Source organism: Anguilla rostrata, chromosome 2, assembly GCF_018555375.3.
Source record: "Anguilla rostrata isolate EN2019 chromosome 2, ASM1855537v3, whole genome shotgun sequence".
Classification (NCBI taxonomy): Eukaryota; Metazoa; Chordata; class Actinopteri; order Anguilliformes; family Anguillidae; genus Anguilla; species Anguilla rostrata.
In genome coordinates this window covers 13,258,535-13,283,113 of record NC_057934.1, presented here as the reverse complement: position 1 = coordinate 13,283,113, position 24,579 = coordinate 13,258,535, and the positions used below count along the sequence as shown (strand labels likewise).

The following is a 24,579-nucleotide window of genomic DNA, read 5'->3' as shown; positions in this document are numbered from 1 at the left end:
AGCAGAGAAATACTGGTAACGGTGTCGACTGGCATTCTTCAAAAGCGGCAGCCAGACCATCCACACACACAGACACATACGCTCACACAGACACACACACACTGCCCAATGGGCAAAAACCAATTAGGCCCAACCGCCTTTGGAGCTGACGGAATAGCCGATCAAAGCACGCTCTGTGGGACAGCCCGCAGAATGTGTGTCACCAGTGAAAGTGTGTCAGCCTCTGAGCAGGGGGATGGGGGAGGGGGGGTTCAGGGACCCCTAGTTTCGACTCTGGCACTGCGAGCGAGCGCAGCCTTTTCAACAGGGAGCTCAATGGAAAGCCAGCTCTTAAGAGCACAGACAGCACAACACACCAGTGGGGGGGGGGGAACCACAATTCCCTTGGGCATGCCCCAGGGATACATTAGCTGGTCTGCTGTGCTCTAAAGTCCAGTGATGCGTGCGAGAGCCGGACGCCATCGTGCTTTACGAAGCCAGACTCCCTTCGTAAAGAGTAAACCCCCCCCCCCCACGAAAGCCTGGTCATTTAGCAGAGGAAATTCCCCTTTCAGAAACAGCTGTTTGAGAATCTGCTCTGGGGAGATGTGCGGAAGAAGCCATTAAAAACAGTTGCCACAGAGCACCGGCACGCCATTGGCCGCGGGCCTGTCTGCATTACTGAGGTCTGCTATAGGAATGAGCTCCAGCTCAGTACAGCCATATTCCTGCACGCTTTAGGATGCTTTCACGCTATTGTCCTTAACTCTCATCGGAGAATGGATGCATGTGGTTTCCTGGAGAGCTTAGCTAAAGTGGTCCACGGCCCTCTTAAAGGCATTTCCTGTTGTATGACACTGGGAAGAAATGAGGACCAGACAATTAAAGGGAACTATGGACCCGGCACTGAAAGCAGGGTGCAGAGGATTGGTCTGTGCTGGTAGAGTGTGTTGGGGGAGGTGCAGGAGGACGGAATTAAATAAGAAATGGAATGCATGTCTGCAGCTAGACATGAAGATTTATTTGGAGAGGAATCCACATCGTGGATCGAGTGGCCCGCGCTCGAACTGTGGCATGCTGGGATTTTCCACTCTGAAAGCAAACCCCAGGAATTGATCTACGCAATGGAACCTGTAAACACACTGCAATAGGAAAGCACTGGCGAGCTCCGTCTGAGCAGGGAAATAAGGACTTCAACGAAATGATGAGCAGCCCAGAGATAATGAGATCCAGTAAAGCGTTCTTCCCTCAGACTAGAATTCACTCTCCCTGCCACCGGTTTCACACTGCTATTCCATTACACTCTCCACACAATAAATCCGTTTCATATTTAATGTTCAAAGAAGAATTTACAGATTTTCCTCCGCCATTTTCTAACAGGAGCTGAAACCCTTTAAGGCTTCACAGGCACGCAGTTCATCACTAATCTTGTCTTTGTTGCCCACGCAACAAACACAAGTACACCTGTTTTTACAAAGTCTCTGGCACGTACACTGGAAGCAGGTACAAAGTGAGCGGACAAATACGCACAATTTACACAGCGCAAAACCAACAGACAAAGAAACAAAAACACACAGACAACCAGACATTACGCATAACATCCACCCCACCCATAGGCATAAAAGCAACCACACAAGTCAAGACATGAGCTAAAATACATATCGATCAAAGGAGGAATAAAAACTACATTACCAATGGTACACCATACCACCCCACAGATATGTCATCACTTCCTACAGGGACACAAAATGGTAGTCAGAGTAATCTCTCAGTCTGTACCGTCCGGAGTTCAATACCCACTTCCTGTGTCCCCAAACCACTATGCGCGTTGCGTAACGAGGAAAGGTGTACAGAGAAGCGACAGACACATGGGTCAAACCAACCACCCCCCCCATGTGGCCCCTCCCTCTCTGATGCGTCAGGCTGTGGGAAAGAGTGATAAGTCACACAGGGAGCAGTTGTGCTCCCACAGGAAGCTCATCCCCGCGCAGCCCGGAGTCTTAACTCGGTTATGGGCCACTCTCTCCGTAATGGCGCCCGGCCGCGCCCGCGCTGTATACGGGAAGCCGGCTGAGGTAATGGCGGGAGCCGAGGGGGGGGGGGGGGTTCCCGCCATTACCTCAGCCGGCGCCCCACCGGGACGCACCTACGGGACCCACGCTCTGACGGGGGGATGGGGGGGTTCCGGGAGATTTAGGGAAAGGGCGTCGCTCGGCGGCCTCCGCGTGGGTCGTTAGCGCTCGCTAATTAAATCCGAGCGAGAGACAGAAAGCACCGCGTCACGGGGAGCTCCGCTCTTCAAAGGTCCCTCGCAGAGCCCCTGATGCCATAAATCGCACGCCGCTTAATTCGCCCGGAGCTCGAGCGGGACGGCGCTCGGCAAAATAAAATACCGCCTCGGTTTCTCTCTCCCTTGATACGGCCGGCTTGTTGCTGCCGAAACGGAACTGGAGCGGGATCTGATAGACCTGGGAGGGGTCCGATCCTGCCTCTGGCCCTCCCAGAATGATCTGTCCCAAACGTTTTAGTGAAAAAAAGGGCAAAAAAATTCAAAGACTTTAGCATAGCGTCTTCATCATAGATAGTGTCACGCTGATGGCAGTACATGCTGGAATAACACCATTACAGTGATAAAGGCAATATGCTGAAACACTTGAATCTTTTTGCCTCATTAAAAAAAAACAGAGAGGGAAGATCTTTGCAGAATGTAGTTACTGAATTCCTTAGATCTAGACACTTATCTTTTAAATCCAAAGGGATGAAATAAGAATAATCCATTTCCATTTCCAAGATGTTTGAATGTGCGAATCTAACACCAAGAGGAGGGCTTTAATATCTGATGAGTCATCGATGCCCCATCCCGTCCCGTTCTGGCAGAGTGGAACAGGACACAGGCAAAAGCTGGGTGCTCCTGGCAGGTTCCACATGAAGTCCCTGGAAGTCCTGGGTTACTGAGTCTTGTGACTGCAGCTCTGTTACACGTCCTGTGGCCTCGCTGTGGACTGGTTACATTTAGGCGCCTTGCTTTGTGTGTGTGAGTGTGTGTGTGTGTGTGTGTGTTTTGAGATCCTGAAAAATACTGCTGATTCACTGGGGGAAGTACTACAGAATGAATAATGCAAGAGAAAGAAGGTCAGAGATACAGAGAGAGGCAGAGGGCAAAGCTACAAGAACACAGATACAGGATGAGACAGAGTGACAGAGATACAGGGAGAGACTCCTGTCCATGAACATGTGAAGTCCATGAACAAGCACACACACCGAAACTGCTGAGTCAGGGATCTAGAGTCGCACCTCTGCACTCCGGGCTAAGAACGGATGACCTGGAATGTTTGGGATGTTTACCAACCTGCAGGTCAAGAGAGTCTAGGGTAGCCCAATGACACAGATCAATCACTGCTGCAGAGAAAGCCGGGAGGTGACTGGGTTCACTACAAAAACACTGAGCTGGAGCATGCTCAGTACAGTCAGAACAAAGAGCTGGAGCATGCTCAGTACAGTCAAAACACAGAGCTGGAGCATACTCAGTACAGCCAGAACAAAGAGCTGGAGCATGCTCAGTACAGTCAGAACACAGAGCTGGAGCATGCTCAGTACAGTCAAAACACAGAGCTGGAGCATACTCAGTACAGCCAGAACAAAGAGCTGGAGCATGCTCAGTACAGTCAGAACACAGAGCTGGAGCATACTCAGTACAGTCAGAGTAAAGAGCTGGAGCATGCTCAGTACAGTCAGAACACAGAGCTGGAGCATGCTCAGTACAGTCAAAACACAGAGCTGGAGCATGCTCAGTACAGTCAGAACACAGAGCTGGAGCATGCTCAGTACAGTCTGAACACAGAGCTGGAGCATGCTCAGTACAGTCAGAACACAGAGCTGGAGCATGCTCAGTACAGTCAGAACACAGAGCTGGAGCATGCTCAGTACAGTCAGAACAAAGAGCTGGAACATGCTCAGTACAATCAGACCAGGAAAGCACACAGTGCTCCTAAAACAGTTATAATGGCACATTGGGGTCTCAAAAGGCATTTTGAATCTGGAGCAGACGCTCAATTTGAACAGGCCTGCACTGTGATGCATTTCCCCCACAGCCGCAATTCACAAGAGAAGCTCCCAGATTTATGGTTTGAGGAAGAATACTGGAATAAAGGAACGCCGCCTCCGAGGAATCCCGCCTGAACCCCAGCACAGCGCAGCAGCGGGCCAGCAGTGAACTCCAGACCCTGCCTGGCACACGGTCATCACCCGACGCCCGCATCCGACTGACTGAGCTCCACGCTACAGTCTCTGTCACAAAGCCGCCACGAAGCAGCTGGCACCGAGTCTAAATAACACTCAGAGCAGGGCGGGGCAGAACCGGCGTGAAACGGCATGCGCCAACGCTGCTTTCCCTCGGCGACGAGAAGCCACGGGGCTCGGCCTAGAAAAGCGATGCGTAAGCGCTTCACTGGTGAGCTGTGAGGGGAGGGGAAGCAGCGCCAGCGAGAGCCTGGTCACGAACGATCCTGCAGACCGAGGCCTCGGGTGGCAGGGCAGTGTGTCTGAGGCAGAGGGCCAGCAGATCCATTAATACCAGCCGATACGAGGACAAGCCATGACACCAGCTCACACTGCACTGATGCTGTGGGGTAACACGTCTTCCCGTTACCAGAGGAAAGTGGAGCACAATTTACAAAACAGAAAGACAGCTGAAAGTGACATTATGTTCACATATTATATGCAGACAGAACATTGTGTCTAGCTTATTTGACATCACTCAGCCGGGAGTATTTATACATCCATCATTTTCCCCAGTAAATATCCAATGTACATTTAAGTGGCTCTAAATATGAGTAACACATTATTGGAAGTGCCTGAAGCTATTGTGCGGAAATGATGTAATCTGTTTTGTACACTGAAATTCAGGAACTGCGGTGAGCCCATATGAATCCAACGCAAAAGTCAACACTCCCCTCTCAGACTAATAGCATGTTTTCATCCCGTCCGGTAGCACGTTAGTCGCAGATTACACTCATTCCAACATGGCAGGTGTCCAGAGTCCACGTGCACATGTGGCACACGCTCGCAGGCACACACACACGCGCACCCACAGAGCCGCAAGCAGTAGTGCAGATTTCACCTCATTATCTCACACGTCCTTCGGCGAACATCTGATCCCAGTGCTAACGTTCACCTGTGGGCTGGTCCCACTGCAGAGCGGGGGGGGGACAGAGCTGACTCATAAGTTCTCCGGGTAGGTTCTCGTCCTCTGTTTTCTCACAACACGTCAGTTTCCTGCAGCTCGGCTCTCACAACCTGTCTGGTTTGGCCTCATTACAGGCCTGGGCAGGGTTCCTCAGCTGTTTCATAACTTTCTGTCAGTCGTCTACAGTGAGGATTCAAAGTTGGAAACGTCACAGGAGAAACTGGGTGATATTCCGTGAAGTGTGAGCTACCGACAAAGCTATCAAAATACTGAGTAACGTCCAAATCATCGACTAAATGGTGTCTTCAGTCAAACCTTAATGAACTCTTTCTCCTGAAACTGCAGACTACTACTAAGGGAATTATGATCATTAAAAATAAAGTAATTTTTGCTTTTCATTATTTTTTGTGTTTTTCTTAAATTTATAATTGCAATACGCTTGCTGATATCATGGATCAAGAGGAAAATGGCTTCTGGCTGGCTGTTAACAGGGACCTGTCTAATATCAATATGTCCACCAACGTGTCATTACGGCAACTGAAAAGAGTGCAGGCTCTCCTACAACACACTGGCCTATGAGCCAGCCAGCACAGCCTGAGGAAAGCCATCTCCCGCAAATGACAACCGGCCAGTAACCAGGGAGCCGGGTCAATAGTAACCAGGGAGCCGGGTCAACCTGCTGGAATCCTGCCCCAGAGCATCTCACCCCACCCCAGCGGGCCAAAGGAAAGGGTGCATCACCACCGACTAACTTTCCATCATACACAGCAAATGAAAAAACTCAACCGCAAACTAGCCTGTGTCAGCGCAGGGATTCACCCTGTGCTTGTGAACACAGCCTTTACCGACCGAGACCGCAAACGCAAAGTGAGACCTACCCTGCTTTCCGGTGGCTGGTAACACAGGCCTCCTTGTGTTCAAACTCGAGTGGCCATCTTGGCTCTTTAGCCAGGCTCTGGCACAGCTTCCCTTCCCTACCCTTGGGAAAGTGGAATCAGTGCCAGAAGGGCTCTTTTATTTAACCCTGAGAGCTCGCCCACAGAGGACGACGCTCCTACCACGGGCCTGGAGGCCAGTACCGCGGCACCACAGCACAGGCCCATTAATCCCACAGAGTTATTTCTGACTCAAAAGCTGACAGCTGTGGGGTGTGGACTCCCCCATTTGCTGTTCCCCTTGACGGCTTCATGCCTGGGCGACCGTTCCTCTAATCCTGCAAAGACGAGCGCAAGGAACTCTGTATCCAGGTGAGGGTGATTAGGCATGGATAGGCACCACAGCCTCATTTACAAGTGCATCTCTGCATGCTAATCTTGGGGGAGGCTAACATTCAAACTAGGACAGGGTTAATGAAATAATAATAATAATAATAATCCTGAATATAAACATTTGCTTTGAAAATCATGTACTGCTGCAGGATTTACAAATCTGCAGAGTTGTAGCAATGGTTGGCTGGGTGGCTGGTTGGCTGAATAGCCACTCTCCCTGCTCAAATCTCTCTCTTCCTCCCTCTCTCTCTCCCTCCTTCCACCTGCCTGCCTGTCCATCAGTCCTGGCAGCTGCACTCACACTTGCTGCAGTGGCCATTTACAAGCAGCCTTATTATATAATCCAGTAAAACAGGGGATGACCCTGAGCCAACAATCACCCATAGTGAGTGAGTATGCAGTCTGGGATAGAAATGCAGACATAGGCCACACACAAACACACACACACACAGATGGACACACACACACACACATAGACGGACACACCCGCACCCACCCACACACACACACACACGCACACACACACTCACCGATGCCCTCATCAAAACCCACACCCACACAGCTGCCCTCAAGCAATCATACACACACACACAGACACGCACACACAAACACACACACCCATACCCACATCCACACCCACACAGCTGCCCTCAAGCACTCATACACACACACAGTTGACCTCCCACGATCGCACGCATCACCACACACATAAATACACTGCCGCCCTGAAACCCTATCATGTTCTCCCACGCTACGCGCTCATCGATACGTTCGACGGGGAAGCCGTATCACTGGGGGCGCGGAGGAACGCTGTGGCTCCGCTCCTCCTCCGCCCCCCCCCCCGCGGCTCCCCCCGCGGCACGGCCGCCGCGTGGGACAATGAGCTCCTTGTGCCACGACCGTGGCTGCACACCGCCCCGCGCGCGAGCTCCCCTTCGCCGGCCGCGCACAAAGGGAGCCATTTTCTTACCGGCCGGCCCCCGTTTCCCTTTCGCCAGCCATCCCGCCCAGATCACAATGCTGCTCTTCCCTCCGGCTCACGCCACTTCTGCTTCCCGTTCCTCACACTGTACTTAACAAAGAGGGAAGAGTTCTCACCGCACTCTCCTTCAGTCCCAACAGCAGGGGGCCCGGAGCTGATGTACAGTCCATGACTTATGGAATAAAGGCATATTTTTTCTTGATTTAGCTCCGTACTCCACAATTTTTGATTTGCAATCTTCACATGTGTTTAAAGTGCAGATAGTTTAAAGATCAGCTTTTATATTAAAGTGTATCTTTATACATTTTGGTTTCAAAAAAAGAAAATACAGTACTTTTTATATACCCCACCATTTTGTATATACGCGGCATTGTAGGCTTATGGCAGCATTAAGAGTGGCTGTCCTGACCGTGTGCACGTGTGCGGGTACAGAAGGGTACGGGTGAACAAACACAAATCCGTAAGGGTGCCACTGTGTGCTTGGTGGTGACAGTCGTCAACCAAGCGAATAGCTAGTGTGTGTCAGATCATGCATTTGCTCATTCATGCCAATCTGACAATGGGAATGAGAGGCCTTGCTGTGTTTGGGAACAAGCAGTGAGAACTGGTTAGGTCTGTGTGATTATCATTATATCTCTGTGTGCTGGTATGTGTATTTCTATGGGCGTGCGTATGTTTGTGTCTATATGCGTCTTTATGTGTGTGTGCGTGTGTCTGTGTCCATGTGTGTATGTTTGCGAGCGTGTTTTTGTGTGTGTGTGTGTGTGTGTGTGCGTGTGTCTGTGCCCATGTGTGCACATGTGTGTATGCTTGCGGGCGTGTGTTTGTGTGTGTGTGTGTGTGTGTGTGTAGACAGCAGTAGACAGGCGTCTACGCTAAGTTAACTGAGACAATGGCAGTTAACAGCCAAGCTGCGACTTTGGGGTGACTCAGGGGTCAGAGTTGCCGTGGGTAACCAGTCAGTGGAAAAAAAAAAAAAAAAAAAAAACCCACAGACCCCGAAGTTCAGTAAAATACCAACTGGAACACATTCAGTCCTCACAGCGTAATAAAACAGCGCAAGTCAGCCAGTGTGAAACACTGCAGCCACTCCAGGAGCAGACAGCTGACTGCCATCAAAACAAACAGAGCATAACGGCTTCAGCAACGCTGAGACAATACAGGGGCCCTCCGACACCCAGCTGAGACAACAGAGGGAGGGAGGGACAGACGGAGAGAGGGAGAGAGGGAGGGGGAAGAGGTGAGGGTGTTTTCGGCGGATATCACCTCAGGGGGGCTCACCCTTCCTAAACAAAACAAGGCGTGGCGCAGGCTAATCTGACATCTGCCTTCAGATAAGGTACACCAAAAGCAAAGCGGGACTTCCGCCATCAGACGGGCATCTCTAAAACAGCCGTTAACAGCTGGGCGGCGGCCATCTTTAACGGCCGATTCGGCTTCAGAAGCAGCATCGGCCGTCAAAGATGGCCGCCGTGTCTGGGCCGGAGCCGCTCCCCTCCGGACCCGTTTTCAGATCTGCGGACGGGGAATGAAACCCGCTCGGGGGCGGGGGTTTTTTGCGCTCGCAATTTTCAGGACTTCACTCGAGTTCCACCGCAGCTCCGTGCCCTCTGGGGCTGCCGGGGTCTCTTATTCAAACGAAGCCGCAAGTGTTTACCTGATTTCCATCTCTTTACCGCGGCTGTCCTCTGCCTGTGAGAATCCCAGCCTCAGCCTGACCCAGCCCAGCCTAGCCCAGCCCAGCCGTCTCCACATTGCAGTCCCGGCCACCGCCGCGCCCAGCGCGGCATCAATCAGGCCCGGCGCCAAAGAATATTAATTATATATCCCATATCGTGCGCCTGAGAGAGCCTTCCAGAAGAGCAGCCGGGACAGATCGTCCTTTTCGGGAAAGATCATCCATTATTCATCGAGTTTTTTCCAACAGGAAGTCGCGCAACGGCTGTGGGATTGCCCGAGCCAGGTGTGCGCTGGAGCTATTTACCATGGGTTTGGTTTAAACCGTTGGTTTTAACTGAAAGATTAATAGCCCCAACTGTTATGACCCTATTCTCCACTATCCTCCGCCCTGAGCTTTATCCGCTATGTTATCTTCCGATGGGACACCACTGTGTACATAATAACCCTGCTTAAATCCTTCAGTTAACCATTTCTGTTTACTTATTCCAACCTGTCTTCACATATGTGCCTGTCATATCACACTGTCAATGTTAGGACAGTTAATAGATAAGAACATCTGCAAAGTGGCATATTAATAGTAATAATAATAATAATAATATCAGCAGCAGTAGTAACTCTACTGGATGTTTTGTGGAGTTTTTCATGGGACCTTGACACTGAGTAAAGCAGGGTGGATTAGGGTGATTAAGCACTTCAGTACATTCTGCTGCAGTAATCTTGAAAACTGACCCAATCCAGAGACAGAAGGCTAATTGTGAGGGCATATGGAAGACTGGAGCATCTGCCCCTGGCGTGCCTTTGAAAAGCAGAATGCAGTGGCCACACAGACATGCAAACCATACTCCAACCCCCTCGCGCCCCTCCCTCACCCTCCCCTCCCTCGCCCATGACGACCAAACTGCGGCGCTGCCACCACGCTTATTAGGCCCCGCTAATGATTAATCTGGTTAACGAGTGCGGCTGAGAATGTTAATCACATTCTCCCGGCGATTAAAGCCGTACGGGAGTGGCCGCGGCTTTGCGGATTATCCCCGCCCAGCTCCGCCCACATCAGCCCCAGACCCCGGCCCTGGTCCTGGTCCTGGTCCCGGACAGACATCGCCTTAATCCCGCCACGGGCCCGGCCGCAAAAGCGCCCGTCTCAAATGACGGCATGCCAAGTTTATTAGGCAAACATAAACCCACACACAAAAGTCAAGGAATTCTGACATCTGGAAAGACCCCTCCAGCCCCACCTTCTGTCCACAAAACGGTCACAATGGCAGCAGGACAAGAGCCACAGAGATGTTTACTATGGACTGAAAGGAGAATGCAACCTCTAAGCCGCCAGACAGAGCTGAATAAAGACACTGTGTTTACGGTATACACATAAAGGCAAGCACATGAGTACATGTTTGGTAGCCATTTTGCACTGGACAAAAAATCTATATTTCCCTACCTACTGGACAACAAGTTGTGTTGCTGGCAACTATACTCGATCATGCAAAGGTATTTACGCACATGGAGCCCATAAACAAGAGTGTTTACAGCAGCTATACTAGATTAGGCAAAGGCGTTTACATATATGGAAAAGATAAGTGTCTTGCCAGCAGCTATGCCACAAAGGTATTTACACATGCGGGGACATGTAGCTGGGTGTCTTTAGCACATAACTAAAGCCACATTCCCACACACGCAGACCACAAGAGCCGCGCTTTGTTTAGTTTAATCTAACAAAGTATGAGCAACGTGACAAACAAGAAGAACTTTGGGTTCTGGCCCCTTAATGACCATGGAATTGCATTGCTTTGCATTGGCAAATCAGGGCTAACCTAAATAACAGCTTAAAGTCTGCTGTCAGTTGAAACCCACGCACGTAGCCTACATTATTTCATACAGGGCCTATTACACACACAAACACATGTATAAAATGCCTTTGTCACAGAAGGTCCTGGAGGCCCGGGGCATGGACGGTAAAGCAGAGCAGGGCTATACGGTTGTGTGCCGGCTGCTCTCTGGGCTCCACCGGGGGTGTCACATTACTCTAAGGGCTGCCTGTCTCCAGCAGTGCTGACCTCCATTACTCAATGCACAGGCTTTCATCTCCCCTATAATGGATCTTCTCTAGCAGAGAGGGGGAGGGAGGGGGAAAGACTGGGTGCAGGGGTGGTGGAGGAAGACATAGAGAGAGAGAGGGAAGGAGAGAGAGAGGGAAGGGGAGGAGAGAGAGGGAAAGAGAGAGTGAGAAAGGGAGGGAGAGAGAGGGGGAAGGAGAGAGATAGAGTGATAAAGAGAGAGAGAGATAAAGGAACAGACAGTGAGCAGACAGAGATGCAAGCCGGGGGGGGGGGGGGTTGGGAAGAATAGATGATGGTGAACACATAAACACAGGTACCGTTCCAGAAAAGGCGGTCACCCCAGCACACAAAGGGTCTCAGCCAGCCACGCGGCCGGCCGTGAGTCGGCAAGAACGGCGCCGGGCCGGCGTCGCGGGGCGGTGCCGCGGGTCGATGGCGGCGCTTTCAGCAGCGGCGGGACCTGCGTGCTCGGCATGCCTTTTTTTTTTTTTTAAACAGAAGAATGCGCTGTCGCAAAAAACGAGGCCCGTAAAAAACGCCTGACCCTGAGAAGGCCGACGCTCCTGCCCCGCCCCGAGGCGAGAGAGCGCGTCGGCTGGCGTCTTGCAGGGTGGAGGTAAACGCGGCGGCGGAGAGCACGCTCAGACAAACAAACGGCTTTGTCCTCTCCGCCCGGGCGTGGGACCCACGCCGACACCGCGGGCCAGGTTTGAGCCCGCCCCTCCCCTCCCCTACCCTTCCCCTACCCCCCTGGGCCGTCTGCCCGGAGTCCACCAGTGTCATCTGCCACGAGCGCGCTGCCCAAAACCAGGGCCAGAGCGCCCGTAAAACCGTCGTCTTCCCCTCTCCCTCTCCGTGCCACGGCCCGGTGATTTACAGGGCCTCCGGCACACAAGCAGACCCCCCACCCAACTCTCCAACAGTCCCCCCCCACTGTGATCCATGACTCTCCTTCAGACCCCACTAACCGCAGCATCCAATATCTGCTCCGGCTTTCCACTGACTAGGGGCTCGGAATGAACAATCACTCCACCGAGCAGGCCTAGCCTACATTATACACTGCCATTAAAATATAAATTACCTAAATACTAAATGGTTAGTTAATATTTTAATACCAGTTTTAATACTAGTTTAATATTAAACGTAAGAAAAGGTTTATAAAATTTTTGCTATTTTTTAACTAATTTTCTGACTGATGACAGTGCATTTTTGTGCGGTAGTCTGTGTACTTGTTGCTTTAACCGCAGCATGTTTTTTACTGATGACAGACAGCTGCACTGTGCAGTTCATGTGCGACTGCATGCCGAACATGAACGTTCATCGATCAGGGTGAACACGAGGGCCGGGTGGCCTCGCGTGTTCTGTCAGCTCACCGAGTGATTCATCGCAAATATCAGAACTCAAGTTACCGGATTCATTGACTGGCTGTTTGATTCATCGCGCCTGACAACCACACATAAACATGATAACTGACCTGCGCCAGCAGCGCAGTAAAACTGATGAGAGGGGGGAATAGGGAAATGATCGACCCCTCTGGTAACTCATTCATCTGGTTTTGACAGGGTGAGCTGCGATCCCCAGAAAGCCGAAGCAACTGGATCTCCGAGTGTTTGTCCCAAGCAATTATCAACCACAGACCCTCTTGATGTAATAAAAACAGTGAAAGCCTTGCGACAGCTAAAGATAAAAGCACACACAGCCCAGCTAGTTCCCTGAAGGCAGTAAAAACTTCTTGTTGATTTAAACACGGAATAAATCCCCGATATGGGCAACTCTTCCCACTGAATCTTTGGAAGCACGCGGGGGTGTACAACCCCCAAAAGTGAACGAGCCTAGTTAACGACTATTAAGTTCTAATGACCATTTTAAAGGACACCTATAAACTACTTCTCTGATTAGGTCTCGGGGAAAGAAATTGTTGAGTTGATTTGCAGTGTTCTGATAAGGGTCAAAGGTCGCAGGATTCTCAAGAGTAACGAAATTTTGAGTAAACGCTTGCTTGGTGCTGGAAATGCTTTGCCCCTAGGAATCATATTACGCGTCTACAGAGGTCCCAAAGGTGTATAGTACAATGCTATTCAAAACGATGTTGCATTTTCCGTCATGGAAAACTCAGTAGCAGATTTTTTATTATTTATTTAATGACCGTAATTAGGACAATATATTCCCATCCCGTACACTGCAATCTATGTGATTGTTTTCGCTTTCACAAACACGGGAGGAAAACATCCGCTCTAGCTATAGAGTTTATAAAATAGTCCCATTCTAACGGCAATAACGACATTGTTTTGACAGGGAAACGACGGAGCACATGTTCCAAAAGCAAAGCCGTGTGGTTTATATTATAGCTATGTGCTAGATAGGGAAGATCACCTGTCGTCAACAATGACCTGGGTACATTAGCTGTCAGAGGGATTGATAAGGCATATAGTAGTAAATAAAGTGATACATATATATATAAACCTGACTTAACTTATTAATGCACAGAGATTTGGTCTTACCTTACAAAACTGGCTTAGTCGTCATCATAGGTCTAGTCCAGTTTGCAACAGCGAGTGGAGGGGCCAATTAGTGATAACAGAAGCACCGAAGTAATGTATCTCTGGGGAGCTGAAATTAGACATTTTCACATTTAATGTTCAGTTTGTTTTTATATTTGGATTGGTACAATCTTTAACATGTTTTGCCTTTATTCAATTAATTGCAAATATGCTTTCTACTGAGTTAGTTACGTCGCAAACTGCTATACAAATTAAACCAATTGTACTTATTGCAGCTTAATTCTATAACGAAATAACCATATCTAGACTGACTACTTTTAAGTAGATGCTTCACCCCATCGTTGGCTAGCTAGCACTACTGAAACACTATGACAAACTGTAACGTGATCTAACGTAGGCTACTTATATTATCTGACTAGCTAGCTCATTAGCATGCCATCGAGAGTATCAACATAGGGATTACGGTTCCGCTAGACTGATTGCTCCAGCATAAGGTATCATAAGAATATAAACCTACCAACAGCATACGGAAAGATTGCCAAGCAGTTTGCTGTCCCTCAAAAATGTGCCGTTGAATAACCAGTTAACTAGCTAGCAAAATACAATCAAACAACGACGATGTGGCTCGGTAGACAGGAGCATGAGTTGTCAATTCCAACATCCTGTTCTCTCATCCTGGGCCGTGGCGTATTATAAATCACCTGAATTTCACAAAATATTCAGACTTCTTCCGTCACATTAGCTGGCGAAGCAAATGACGAAGCGTAGCCTGTTGGAACCGAATACCATAATGCCGCCTACTTCATCCTTTGGGGGAATGGAATATCTTTTTAAGACAATTCCTCGCTGTTGCAAGTGCATGCCTATGTTCGCGTAATGTTTGTTCTGCCCGGTGTCTCCAGTCTCCGGACTCTCCGCACGCGCTGAATCATTCACACGCGGCCACAGCTGACACTGACGTCACTCGCGATGACATTCCCCTCCTTGCAACCCTGCAGACCTGCTGCGCTCATGTGCGCATGCGCGAATTCATTAGCCCGATAATCGCGTTTCGTTGCTAACTTTATATAAAAATATTACCATCTGGTTGAGTGTGTGGTATGAACTTCAGGGTCGCACACATAACCTGTGAAAGTGTAGGAAGGAATAGCATTTTGATTCTTGCTGGAGATTCCGAGAATAATACAACGCAGGCTATTCAGTCGCGTGAGAACGGTTGTGGAAAGAGTAACATTAGCTGTTTGTTTCTTGTTACTTTTGTTTTAGACAATACCCAAGTTGAACTGAGTTTAAGGATTTAATTCTCCAGGAAGAAATCTAAACAAACACGCGTATCTAAAATGCTAAAACTTAAAATCTGAAAATGTGTTTGCATTTTAAGCCGCTGCCGGTCGTGTTTTGTGGTGGATACTACCCTATAGGAGCACATCAATAAGTTTTATAATTAAAGAAAGGCAAGATTGGTGTCTATCATGAAGCAGGCATATAAACAATTGGAGAGTCGTTATATATGCAAGTCTTAAAGAAAAGGTACAGAACATTTAATCTGGACAATGGAAACCAAAGTAAGGAGGTATTGCGATTGGACTGGAGAGATTCCCTGCTAAGGATCTCTAGCACATACCCCTAATGACTAAAAATATGCATTTATTTCATTATAAATTCTGTTAAGTGCATTCACACTCTTAGCACACATTTGCTCTAAATTAAGGAAGGGAGAGCTCAATTGTTTGAGTACAGTTAGTCATTGCTAACCTACATGATATTCCATAAATTACAACAAAAAATAAATTTAAAAACCACAATATGACCACTAGATGGCAGTCTCCTGCTAGAGGGGGCATCTGAAAGAATGACATTGTATTTATCATAAAAATATATGTAATCTGTCACAATTATCTGGGAAACACTTATTATTAGTATACATCAACTGTAGTGGCTCAAATTAATGGATGGAAATCAAATGTTTGTAGTCTACGTATATGAATTATAGTTCCAGTTAAAATGTCTATGCAATTAATGGTAATATGGAAGATTCAGAAGGCTTCAGAGGAAATGTATGTTAGTAGAAAGTACAATAAATTTAGAAAACTTAAAGTAGAATATGTCCAGTTTAATGGTAGATATAAATCCAGGAAAAAAATCTAATTAACAGGAGTAAAAAGGGGTTAGCTTTTTAGTGTTTCCCTGTACATCACTTTAATCCTCTCATTTCATTATTGAATCTATGGCTGTATGCTTGATGGTAATGGTGCAGTCACATTTCATTATTACATTATTACACTCACTTAGCAAACTCTTTTATCCAGAGCAACTTACAAAAGTGGAGAGGCGCAGGGTCCTACAGTCACAGATTTGACCCTGGACTACATTATTAATAGACTATGTTCAAGAGTGGGTTACTACACCATTGGCTCCTCAAGTAGCCGTACCAGGCTTCCACAGGCTTCATGTTACCATCAGAAAGAAACACTCATTTCTTTCAATCACTGCTTTCTCTTATAGTACTGTGTCCTGTAGGGTTCAAACTAGTCACTCGCAGGTGAGTGCATTGGAGGACTGCATCCAGTTTGGCCACAGAAGTGCCTGTGGTCCTTTCATTTTGGGGGAAAAAAATGGTATGAGACGAGTGGGTGAAAACAACAAATATGGAATGTTTTATCTGCCTTCTTGACTGGAAAAGCAGAACAAGCTGTACATGGCTTTGTGCGAGGGCAGGACCTGGTCCATTCAAGAAGGTAGTTTCATATTTAATTCTGATTGGAAGAACCTCACTAGACATAGTGCTTTCTACTCTTTGTCACAGGTGTACCATGAAAAAGGGGGTTTCAAACTAACAGAAAAATATATGAGAAAAACAAACACAGGTCTTTGAAATATATATGCAAAATGGACAATAGATAGTAAATATTTATTCTTTTTCTATACAGAAATCTAAAAGTATCACATACTGTATTAACCATAACAAGAGTTAAATTGTAAAAACTAAATCTGTAGCCTGTAAGATTAAAAAATTCTTGATTTTTAGACCAGCTTCAAAGTTTTTCTCAAAGCTGTAATAAAATGCAGAATGTAGTTATGTGTCATACTATCAGTATTAATGGGTCAAATAATATTGTCCTCATTTCTTATTCTATCTCGGAAAAGGTCCATGGATATTAAATATGCATGTTTTCAAATTGCAAATGGTAATTATCCCATTTTGTGACATTTGCTGGTGAGCTAATGGTTTTTTATATGTGCAGGCAAGCAAAAAATTGCATGAATCTGTGGGATGTAGCCCATAGGCAGAAATTAATCTGCATGGATTCTCTCGTCTGGGAAGTCGCTCTGTGAAGTATTTTAAGACTGTAGATTAGTTAACGCCTTTCCACGTCACAGCTGTATGGCCACTCCCAGGTGGTTGGGTGTGTAATTTCTGTGTGAAACTCTTCCAGCTGTGCAACTGTGTGGTTTCTCTACTGTGTGAAGCTGTGAACATGTGAATGCATGCCCAAGTGCAAGCGGTCTCACAGTAAACTGCAATATACGGTTTCTGTCCCATGAGAATTAATCAGCACTTTTTACAGTAAAAGGAGAGCAGAGGAGACCACCCTCCCTCCTTACATACCTTTTCACTTTATTCAGACAGGGGGAAAGCGGAGAGGGTTACAGATAGAGATAGGAACACAGGACAGAAAAGCATTACAGTGGGGAATCGAACCCCCGTCCACACGGGGATTCATACTTCAGTTAAGTTGGCCACCCTATGGACTCGGCCATACGGTCTCCCTAATCTGTAATATTATATTTTTAAGGCCACCTGCTTGGCGGAAACATTTCCCACATTTTACAACTGAATGGCTTCTGTCTAGTGTGAATAACCTGGTGCGTAAAAGTCCCAGAACATTAGAAACAGTTATCATGTAGCAAGCTAAAGCTTTCACTTTAGTGTGTCTTCGCTTGTGGCCATGATAGTTCCGAACTACTGATTTTTCACATGTACAGCACAAGTCATTTGTTTCTCTGCCGTGAATGGCCCGATGTGTTTGGAGATTATATGCCTTGCGGAAAGGTTTCCGCACATACATCACAGATAAACGGTTTCTCTCCTTGGCAAATTATCTGGTGCCTTTTGAGATAACACAACTTTATCAAACTCCTTTCTACGCATGTCACAGAGATGATGTGGCCTGATGTGTTTTGAGATTATACTGTTAAGCATTTCACATCAGAGAGGCATTGTTTCTCTCCAGTGCTAGACATTTCGGTCTGAAGCCGAATGCTTTCTCTCCAGTGTTAAATTGTTGGTGTTAACGAAGGAGACTTAGTTTGTGAAAACATTTCCCACAATTCTCTTCTTTCCTCCCTTCCTGCTCTGCTGTAAGTCTTCTTGCTCTTTGCTGTGCTGACGCTGTCACTCCGGATAGAATGATCCCGTTTTTGAAATCAGAATTTGACTCGTGTGGGCCTTGCGTTATAACTCTCCTCAGAACAGCACGGTAATATCGATGGTCTGAGTGAAAGTGCGACCTCACTCCAACATCAGAGCCAGACTCTACAGCTCCTATGGCAAAAGAGTGAAAGACAAAAGAAAAAACTGTTACACAAACCATACAATTACAATGTAAACAGGTTCATGACAGACACAAAACTAATAAGACCACCAAGCAATCAACGGCTACATCTGTTAATTAACTATGGGTGTAGCAAACACCCGTTCAGTGGTGAAAGCAATTCAGTTCTTGCAAGTGCTATACTACTGCCTTGGCCCCTCTCTAGCAAAATGCAATGGCTACATTAAGCGATAAACTTTCACTGTGGCGCATCCTCATTAATGTTTAAAAGCCACTTTAATCAAGTAATCCTCTGCTGACCGTGCACATTGATCTACAGGCCTCGCGGTGGGTCAGTGCTCCCAGAATCCTCTTCAGGTTTCTCCTCCCTCGTCTGAGAAGGTCCCACACTGTCCTCCACGTCTGCGGACTGGAAGAAGGGCAAGAGCAGTCCTCAGCCACCATGCCTCCACACACCTAAACTATGTGCTAATGAGCAACGCCACAATCTCTTGGTTTGGTAAAAATGAAAAGTAAGCTAATCACATGGACCAGAGATGGAAGGTCCAGGGGTCAGAAAGTAAAAGTCCTGCCATGTTCTTCTTCCACCCATGAAATCAGCCAGCTGATTTCACAAATTAGTTCTACTTCCTGGCTGAAGAAATATGCTAATTAATAGATCAACCTGATATCAAATGAACATATCAAATCAAAAGTTCTACTATGACACGCAACATTTTTTGAGATTCTGAACCAATAAAATGTATTCAAATAACTGCAATAACTGCACAGTGTGTGTTGTATTTATGGAAGTAGATCATAAGCAAAAAATGTAAGAATTTTGAATAGGACTGACATTTAAGCGAGTTTTACCACTTGTATACAAAACACTTGTTTACAAAAGGAGTAACGTACCTGGTTTAGTCCTTGCACCAAATATAGCATTAGCACCCTGATGCACGCTGGGATGTCTTGACCTTAGGTGCCGCAGCATCCCGGACGTGTTTTTGTTATAGCTCAGCATGTTGTTGCAGAAGCTGCATCGCACCTTGTTGGGCCCAAACAAAGTGAAGTGGTCCCACACCCAAGAACGGCCTCCTCTGCCTTCAGAAGAATCCTACGAATAACAAGTTTTCATATTTAAACTGTTCATTCCACAAATCTCAAGAGTGTGACAGTGATCCGTTCACCTGCATGGAATTTGAACGTTTACGTCCTGTGTAGCTGTTTCAGCCTTGAACGACATCCACTGAAATAAACTTGTGTGTACTGTATATTTTGTCCTGAAATGACATACTAAGACTCCTTACAGGAAATAAAGTAATCTAATCTCCAACACTGACTCATCTTCAAGATTAGAGAGTTTTGAAACTTTGCATACAACACAGAAAATCTTAGTATGTATAATATGGCCATTGAGTTCAAGTCTAAATGTCTTTTACAGTTACCCAATTAATAGTCATGTATGTCTCTGTGTTGCAAAACCATAACAATGGTAGTGAGTGTGTATTAGGGTCATGATTATGGACAAATGTTCTGATGCCCACGTCCTCCATAATTTAAAAAGGCTGTACCCCACATCTATATTTACCAGCTCCACCTCCAGCTCAGCCTGTCCCAAGAAGGCCTCTGAAAAAAAATGAATGCATTATTATAGATAATTGAGTTAAATTAGGCTTGAATCAGTATTAACACTGGTTGACATATTAGACCACTATTCACTATTCATGGCCTTGTCAGTATATAATTTTCAAAATGGTAGCACTACAAATGAATCCTTAAGAGCACTGTGCCTATTCAGCATCATTTAAAACTAAGGGTAGAGTTTAAATGTAAATTAGAACCTATTCAAAGCTACTTCCTTTTAAACTCCCCAATCATTTTTATCTGAAGTTAAACATGTAATACAAATTTAAATTGTTTGCAGTACTAAACAATAACAAACCACTGAATGTTAATGCAATCGTGCCATTCTGTAATGATAAGAAGAAAGAAATGTCCATGTCACAATTACACACAGACATTTGATTCTTCATGTCAAAGGTTGCATACCTGGTTCAGTCTGTGCTGCAGCAGCCCCAATAAGGATAGCTGCGGGATGTCTTGTCCTTATGTGTCGTAGCATCCCAGACGTGTTTTTGTTATAGCTTAGCATGTTTTGACACAGGCCACATTGCACCTTGTTGGGATTAAGCAAGGTGAAGTAGTCCCACACCCAAGATCGGCCAATTCTCCCTTCGGGAATTTCCTACAAATCACGAAAGGTTTCATATTTATCTTTTAAAACATACAGGAATTCCACTGCCTGAAAAATGTATGTCATTTAGTGAATCATAGATAAGGGGAAAAAAACAATAGTGTTTCGGATCAATGAAACAATGTGTTGAAATTAATATTTTTGCATGGACCCCCTAGCATTTTAACACACAGATACAAGACAGATTAGGTAAACTTAACTAAAATGTACAGTGTAATTTCTTTAAAAACGGCAATGATTGTTAGTGAAACTGATTCGGTGACAAAAAATTAACACAAACCAATTCCCGCATTTCACTTTCACTTGCATCTTCAACACAATTCAACGAAACAATCCCATTCAGCAAGGAGCACTACACACACACACAAAAACACTGTGGATTCTGGGGGAAAAACATGCATTCTTTTTATTGTACTTTTTTGAAAAAGTGTTTGAGATGGAAAGTCATAATTATAATCACACTGCTTAAATTATGTTTAAATGCAGTTTTACGGGACATAGTCTATGTCCATCTCTAAAGTGCAGTCTAACAAACATACAAGTGTATGTGTATAAAGTAGACCTGTGTAGACCTTTGGTGTTACACAATAAAAGGGGTAGTGTGATAGGGTGTATTAGGGTAAATGTTATGGACAAATGCTCTGAACCCCCTATCCTAAACAAAGGCAGTTTCTCATGCAACTATATTTACCATATCTGCATCCATTTCAGCCTGTCCCATGAGGCCCTCTGAAAAAAATTAATTGAGATTTTCTCAAGTTTACACCTCAAGTACCTTTTGCCTGGGTGTATCTTCCAAACATCTAAAACTTTATTTTCATACAAATTTTATTTGACTGCTTTGGCACAAATTCTGAATTTCTCAAAATTTCTCATAGAATGACTAACGATCTAGATTATGCTTTTTGCACTGACTAATTTCTTGAGACATTTTAAGCTGAGTTTTTACATGCAGTTTTAAATGTAAACGGTAAAAGGGAAGTTGAAAATGCATAGTAGTAAATAGCAGAAGTAGTAAAGACCACTGGTGCAATGACAGTGCAGGTCCACTGATGGACCGCAAAGTGAACAGAAGTGACAGCTGACTACACACATTCTTGTGCGTACTAGTCTGTGTCCTCTAAACTTGATGGGCCTGAGAATATGATCGGCTGTTACAAATAATTGGGGGTAAAAACCTAGGGGAATAAGATTTTCAGGTTTTAAAAGTTCTTCAATGTATACCCAACCAGGTTATAAATCCACTCAGATGCATTAATATATAATTATGACTGCAATTACCTAATCACGCTAAAGCAAAAGAGATCGACATGTTACCATTGCTTCATGTAAAGGGCAACATACCTGGGTCAGTCTGTGTGGCAGCCACAACAATGCTAGGAGTGTCCCACTGATGCACGGCGGGGTGCCTTGTCCTTATGTGTCGTAGCATTCCAGACGTGTTTTTGTAATAACTTAGCAGATTGTTGCAAAGGCCACATTGCACCTTGTTGGAAGAAAGCAAGGTGAAGTGGCCCCACACCCAAGATCGGCCTCCTTTTCCTTCAGACATATCCTACAGATTACAGAAGTTTGCGTATTAATCACGTTAACATACACAGGACCTTCAGTTTACTTACACATGTGTAATTTACTGAATTTTGGAATTTTGGAGAGGGAGAAAAAAAGTGCAGCATGTTACATGGCAAGCTTCCAGTCACCCCATCCCTTTTTCTTCCCTCCAGCCCCTTGAATTCTTGCATTACCAACAATCTTCAGATCAATGTATTTATATTTATTCTAAGAATAATCTAATACTCAGAAACTATAACTTATAGTCACCGATGTATATTCAGGAGTTTTGTCATGGCAAAATTTTTTCAAAGAGTAATCTCATTTAAAACCGATCCATATTAAACACAGTTTCATGTAAAACAAATATGACAAAATGACATCTCCCTTTGCATTGTGTTCCAGACAACACAGAGTAGTATTTGTGGCTGTAATGGCAGGTTTTTGACCTGCTTCAATCCTTTATTCTGAAATCTCATACCTGGCCATTAGGAACCTGGCAATGAGAGAACTGACCTTGCCTTTCAGGATAACACGATCCAGTTGACAGTCTTCCTCATTCACAACTATAGAGGGCTCTCCTTTTTCCATACTGACATCCTGGGAACACTCATCCTCTGTAACAATAGAGGAAATTAAATAAAATCTTAGTAAAAGTATTAGAGATTTAATTAAATATGTCCGAGTCACGATCATGAGTTATGCGATGAACACTTTTCCCCATGTTGTTGACCAGGAGGCAACTTACCACTTTTTACAGAATTCTCCAGCGATGCTTCTTCAACAGTTACTATTTCACACTCCATCAGTTCTGCTTTCGTCTCGTCAACAAGCTTGAAAATTTTCTCAATGGCCTCTTTACCCAGTATTCCCATGATTGAGGCGAATCGTGTCTGAAATGTAACCAATGTCGGGGTTTTCACATAACGGATTTCAAATGTAATCTTGTTTTGTAATGTCATTACTACACGAACTCGCAAATGCGTAAACCTTAGCTGGTTAATCAAAGCGAAATGTCGTCAGTGTTTTACGTTGTAATTTCATGTAAATAAGCCGTTTACTGGCAATCTCCACTTGTTTACGTCAGGCTAGCTACTTTACCAAGCTAGTAGCTAGCCGAACGTAAACACAGCTAGCAAGCTTACACGTTGTGTTTGTCGACCAATTAATTGCTTAACGTTTTTGCACGTTTCTCAGGGTTTGCTTAGCTAATAGTTCCTGGTCCTGGCTTTTACAACAAAAAGAATAAATTCTGCCTAATTTAACTACTGTGGGTAAACTAGGCTATATGACAACGAAAGACAGGTGGTTTGAAACTGGAAAGTGCACAGCGTCAGAGCATCCTCAGTAATGTTACGATAGGAAACATACAAAATCAATGTCAGACTGTCAACGTTAGCTAACAACCCACCCACTTTGCTGCTCTTGCCATTTGATGCCATGCTTAACTCACCGTTATTAGTTCGTTTTGTGTCTGTAGTTTCTTCTTCAGCACTTCACTGTTCATCTCACCCTGAGCCACTTTCAAACGTAACGTGAGGACGGAGTCATCGCCAACAAGGTTGCCTATTACTGCCACGGCCGCTTGAACCAGTACATCCACAATGGATGATAATTTGGTCTGAAAAGTAACACAATTCGACATTTTACCGGCTAGTCTCACCATGGACTCACAGCAAAACAACGCACAAAGCGCTCCTGTCAGGGACTTTGCCCAGTTCCTCGACCGAGAAATATTTTGTACCGAGTGATGATCATAGAAAAGGCACACACTGCCACCTAGTGTACTGGAGTATTGAGCAAATATGTGCAGTTGACTCACCTGGCGGGTCAGACACGATGCATACATAAAGTAATATTTAGGTAATGAATATCCTGCCAGTTTCTTTGTACCATTTTGCATCTATATTTAATGTTAAGTATGAATCTTTGCTGTATTAAAACATGGTGTATAGGTAGAGATCGCTGTCTAGCCCTTTTCAAAAATCTTTGAATCTGTTTACTTGCATGACAAAGATGTGAATTAGCATATCCTTGACAGTGCACATGTCCCATATACTGTAGCTTATACACAAATGTTGTTACTGCAAACAACAGGCTAAGACTTGCAGTGAACTCCGCTGGATTCTTTTTTTTTTAACATCAGTGCTACATAAAAGTGGACCACAATAGATTCAGTAGAAGATGCAATACCAACAGAAACATCAAAACCTTTCACCACTATTTTCTAGAGTTGCTTGCCAGAAAGGGATACTTTCTTTGCTTTAATACAAATTGAATACTGTGACTTCATCATGAATTTTAGAATGGCATAATATTAATTGGGAAAAAAGTCCATTTAAGAGGTCCTGGATAATGGAATGAGGACGTAGCATGTTCTACATGTTCTGTTCTTCCACACAAATTAATTAAGTAGCCTAACACAAAGGATACAATATTTACGTGTTGAAACAATTTCAACAATATCTTTATGCTAATTGTTGTAAAGATGAGTAGCAACTGATCAGAAAAAAGTGGTGTCTAATATGCACAGGTTCAGGCCTGGATTTATCTGAGCAATGACAGACACCAATATGCACTGAGG

At 45.4% G+C, this 24,579-nt stretch overlaps 2 protein-coding genes across 6 annotated transcripts in view; both read right to left on the bottom strand.

Annotated features, from left to right (window-relative positions):
• The window catches only part of LOC135247329 (serine-rich coiled-coil domain-containing protein 2-like), a 72,925-nt gene extending 58,343 nt beyond the window's left edge, over nt 1-14,582 (bottom strand). For 2 of the 5 annotated variants that reach the window (XM_064320636.1, XM_064320635.1), the window contains exons 1-2: nt 14,354-14,581; nt 13,653-13,761 (exon numbers count right to left, since the gene is read on the bottom strand). The gene's annotated coding sequence lies outside the window, so the exon portion shown is untranslated. Of the gene's footprint in view, nt 1-13,652; nt 13,762-14,169 lie in introns of all 5 variants that reach the window. The other 3 variants (XM_064320632.1, XM_064320631.1, XM_064320633.1) reach the window with 3 other exon arrangements.
• A 2,667-nt stretch (nt 14,583-17,249) lies between these two features.
• On the bottom strand, nt 17,250-23,755 carry LOC135247332 (uncharacterized). Its single transcript, XM_064320638.1, has 10 exons — nt 23,449-23,755; nt 22,744-22,888; nt 22,512-22,612; nt 21,789-21,999; nt 21,136-21,173; nt 20,240-20,435; nt 19,779-19,816; nt 19,103-19,304; nt 18,509-18,617; nt 17,250-18,198 (listed from the first exon to the last, which is right to left on the bottom strand). Exons 1-9 carry the CDS (start codon nt 23,659-23,661, stop codon nt 18,562-18,564), a joined length of 1,200 nt encoding a protein of 399 aa, XP_064176708.1. The 5' UTR covers nt 23,662-23,755; the 3' UTR covers nt 17,250-18,198; nt 18,509-18,561.
• Between the last annotated feature and the right edge of the window lie 824 nt (nt 23,756-24,579).

What these genes read in the sequence shown, in the direction of transcription:
- LOC135247332 (XM_064320638.1), bottom strand. Translation starts at nt 23,661, where the DNA reads ATGGTGAGACTAGCCGGTAAAATGTCGAATTGTGTTACTTTTCAGACC. An exon ending in CTGAAATGGATGCAGATATG is followed by an intron (nt 20,436 to 21,135) that starts GTAAATATAGTT and finishes CGTGATTTGTAG; the next exon opens with GAAATTCCCGAAGGGAGAAT. An exon ending in TGGTGCAAGGACTAAACCAG is followed by an intron (nt 18,618 to 19,102) that starts GTACGTTACTCC and finishes CCCTTCTTCCAG; the next exon opens with TCCGCAGACGTGGAGGACAG.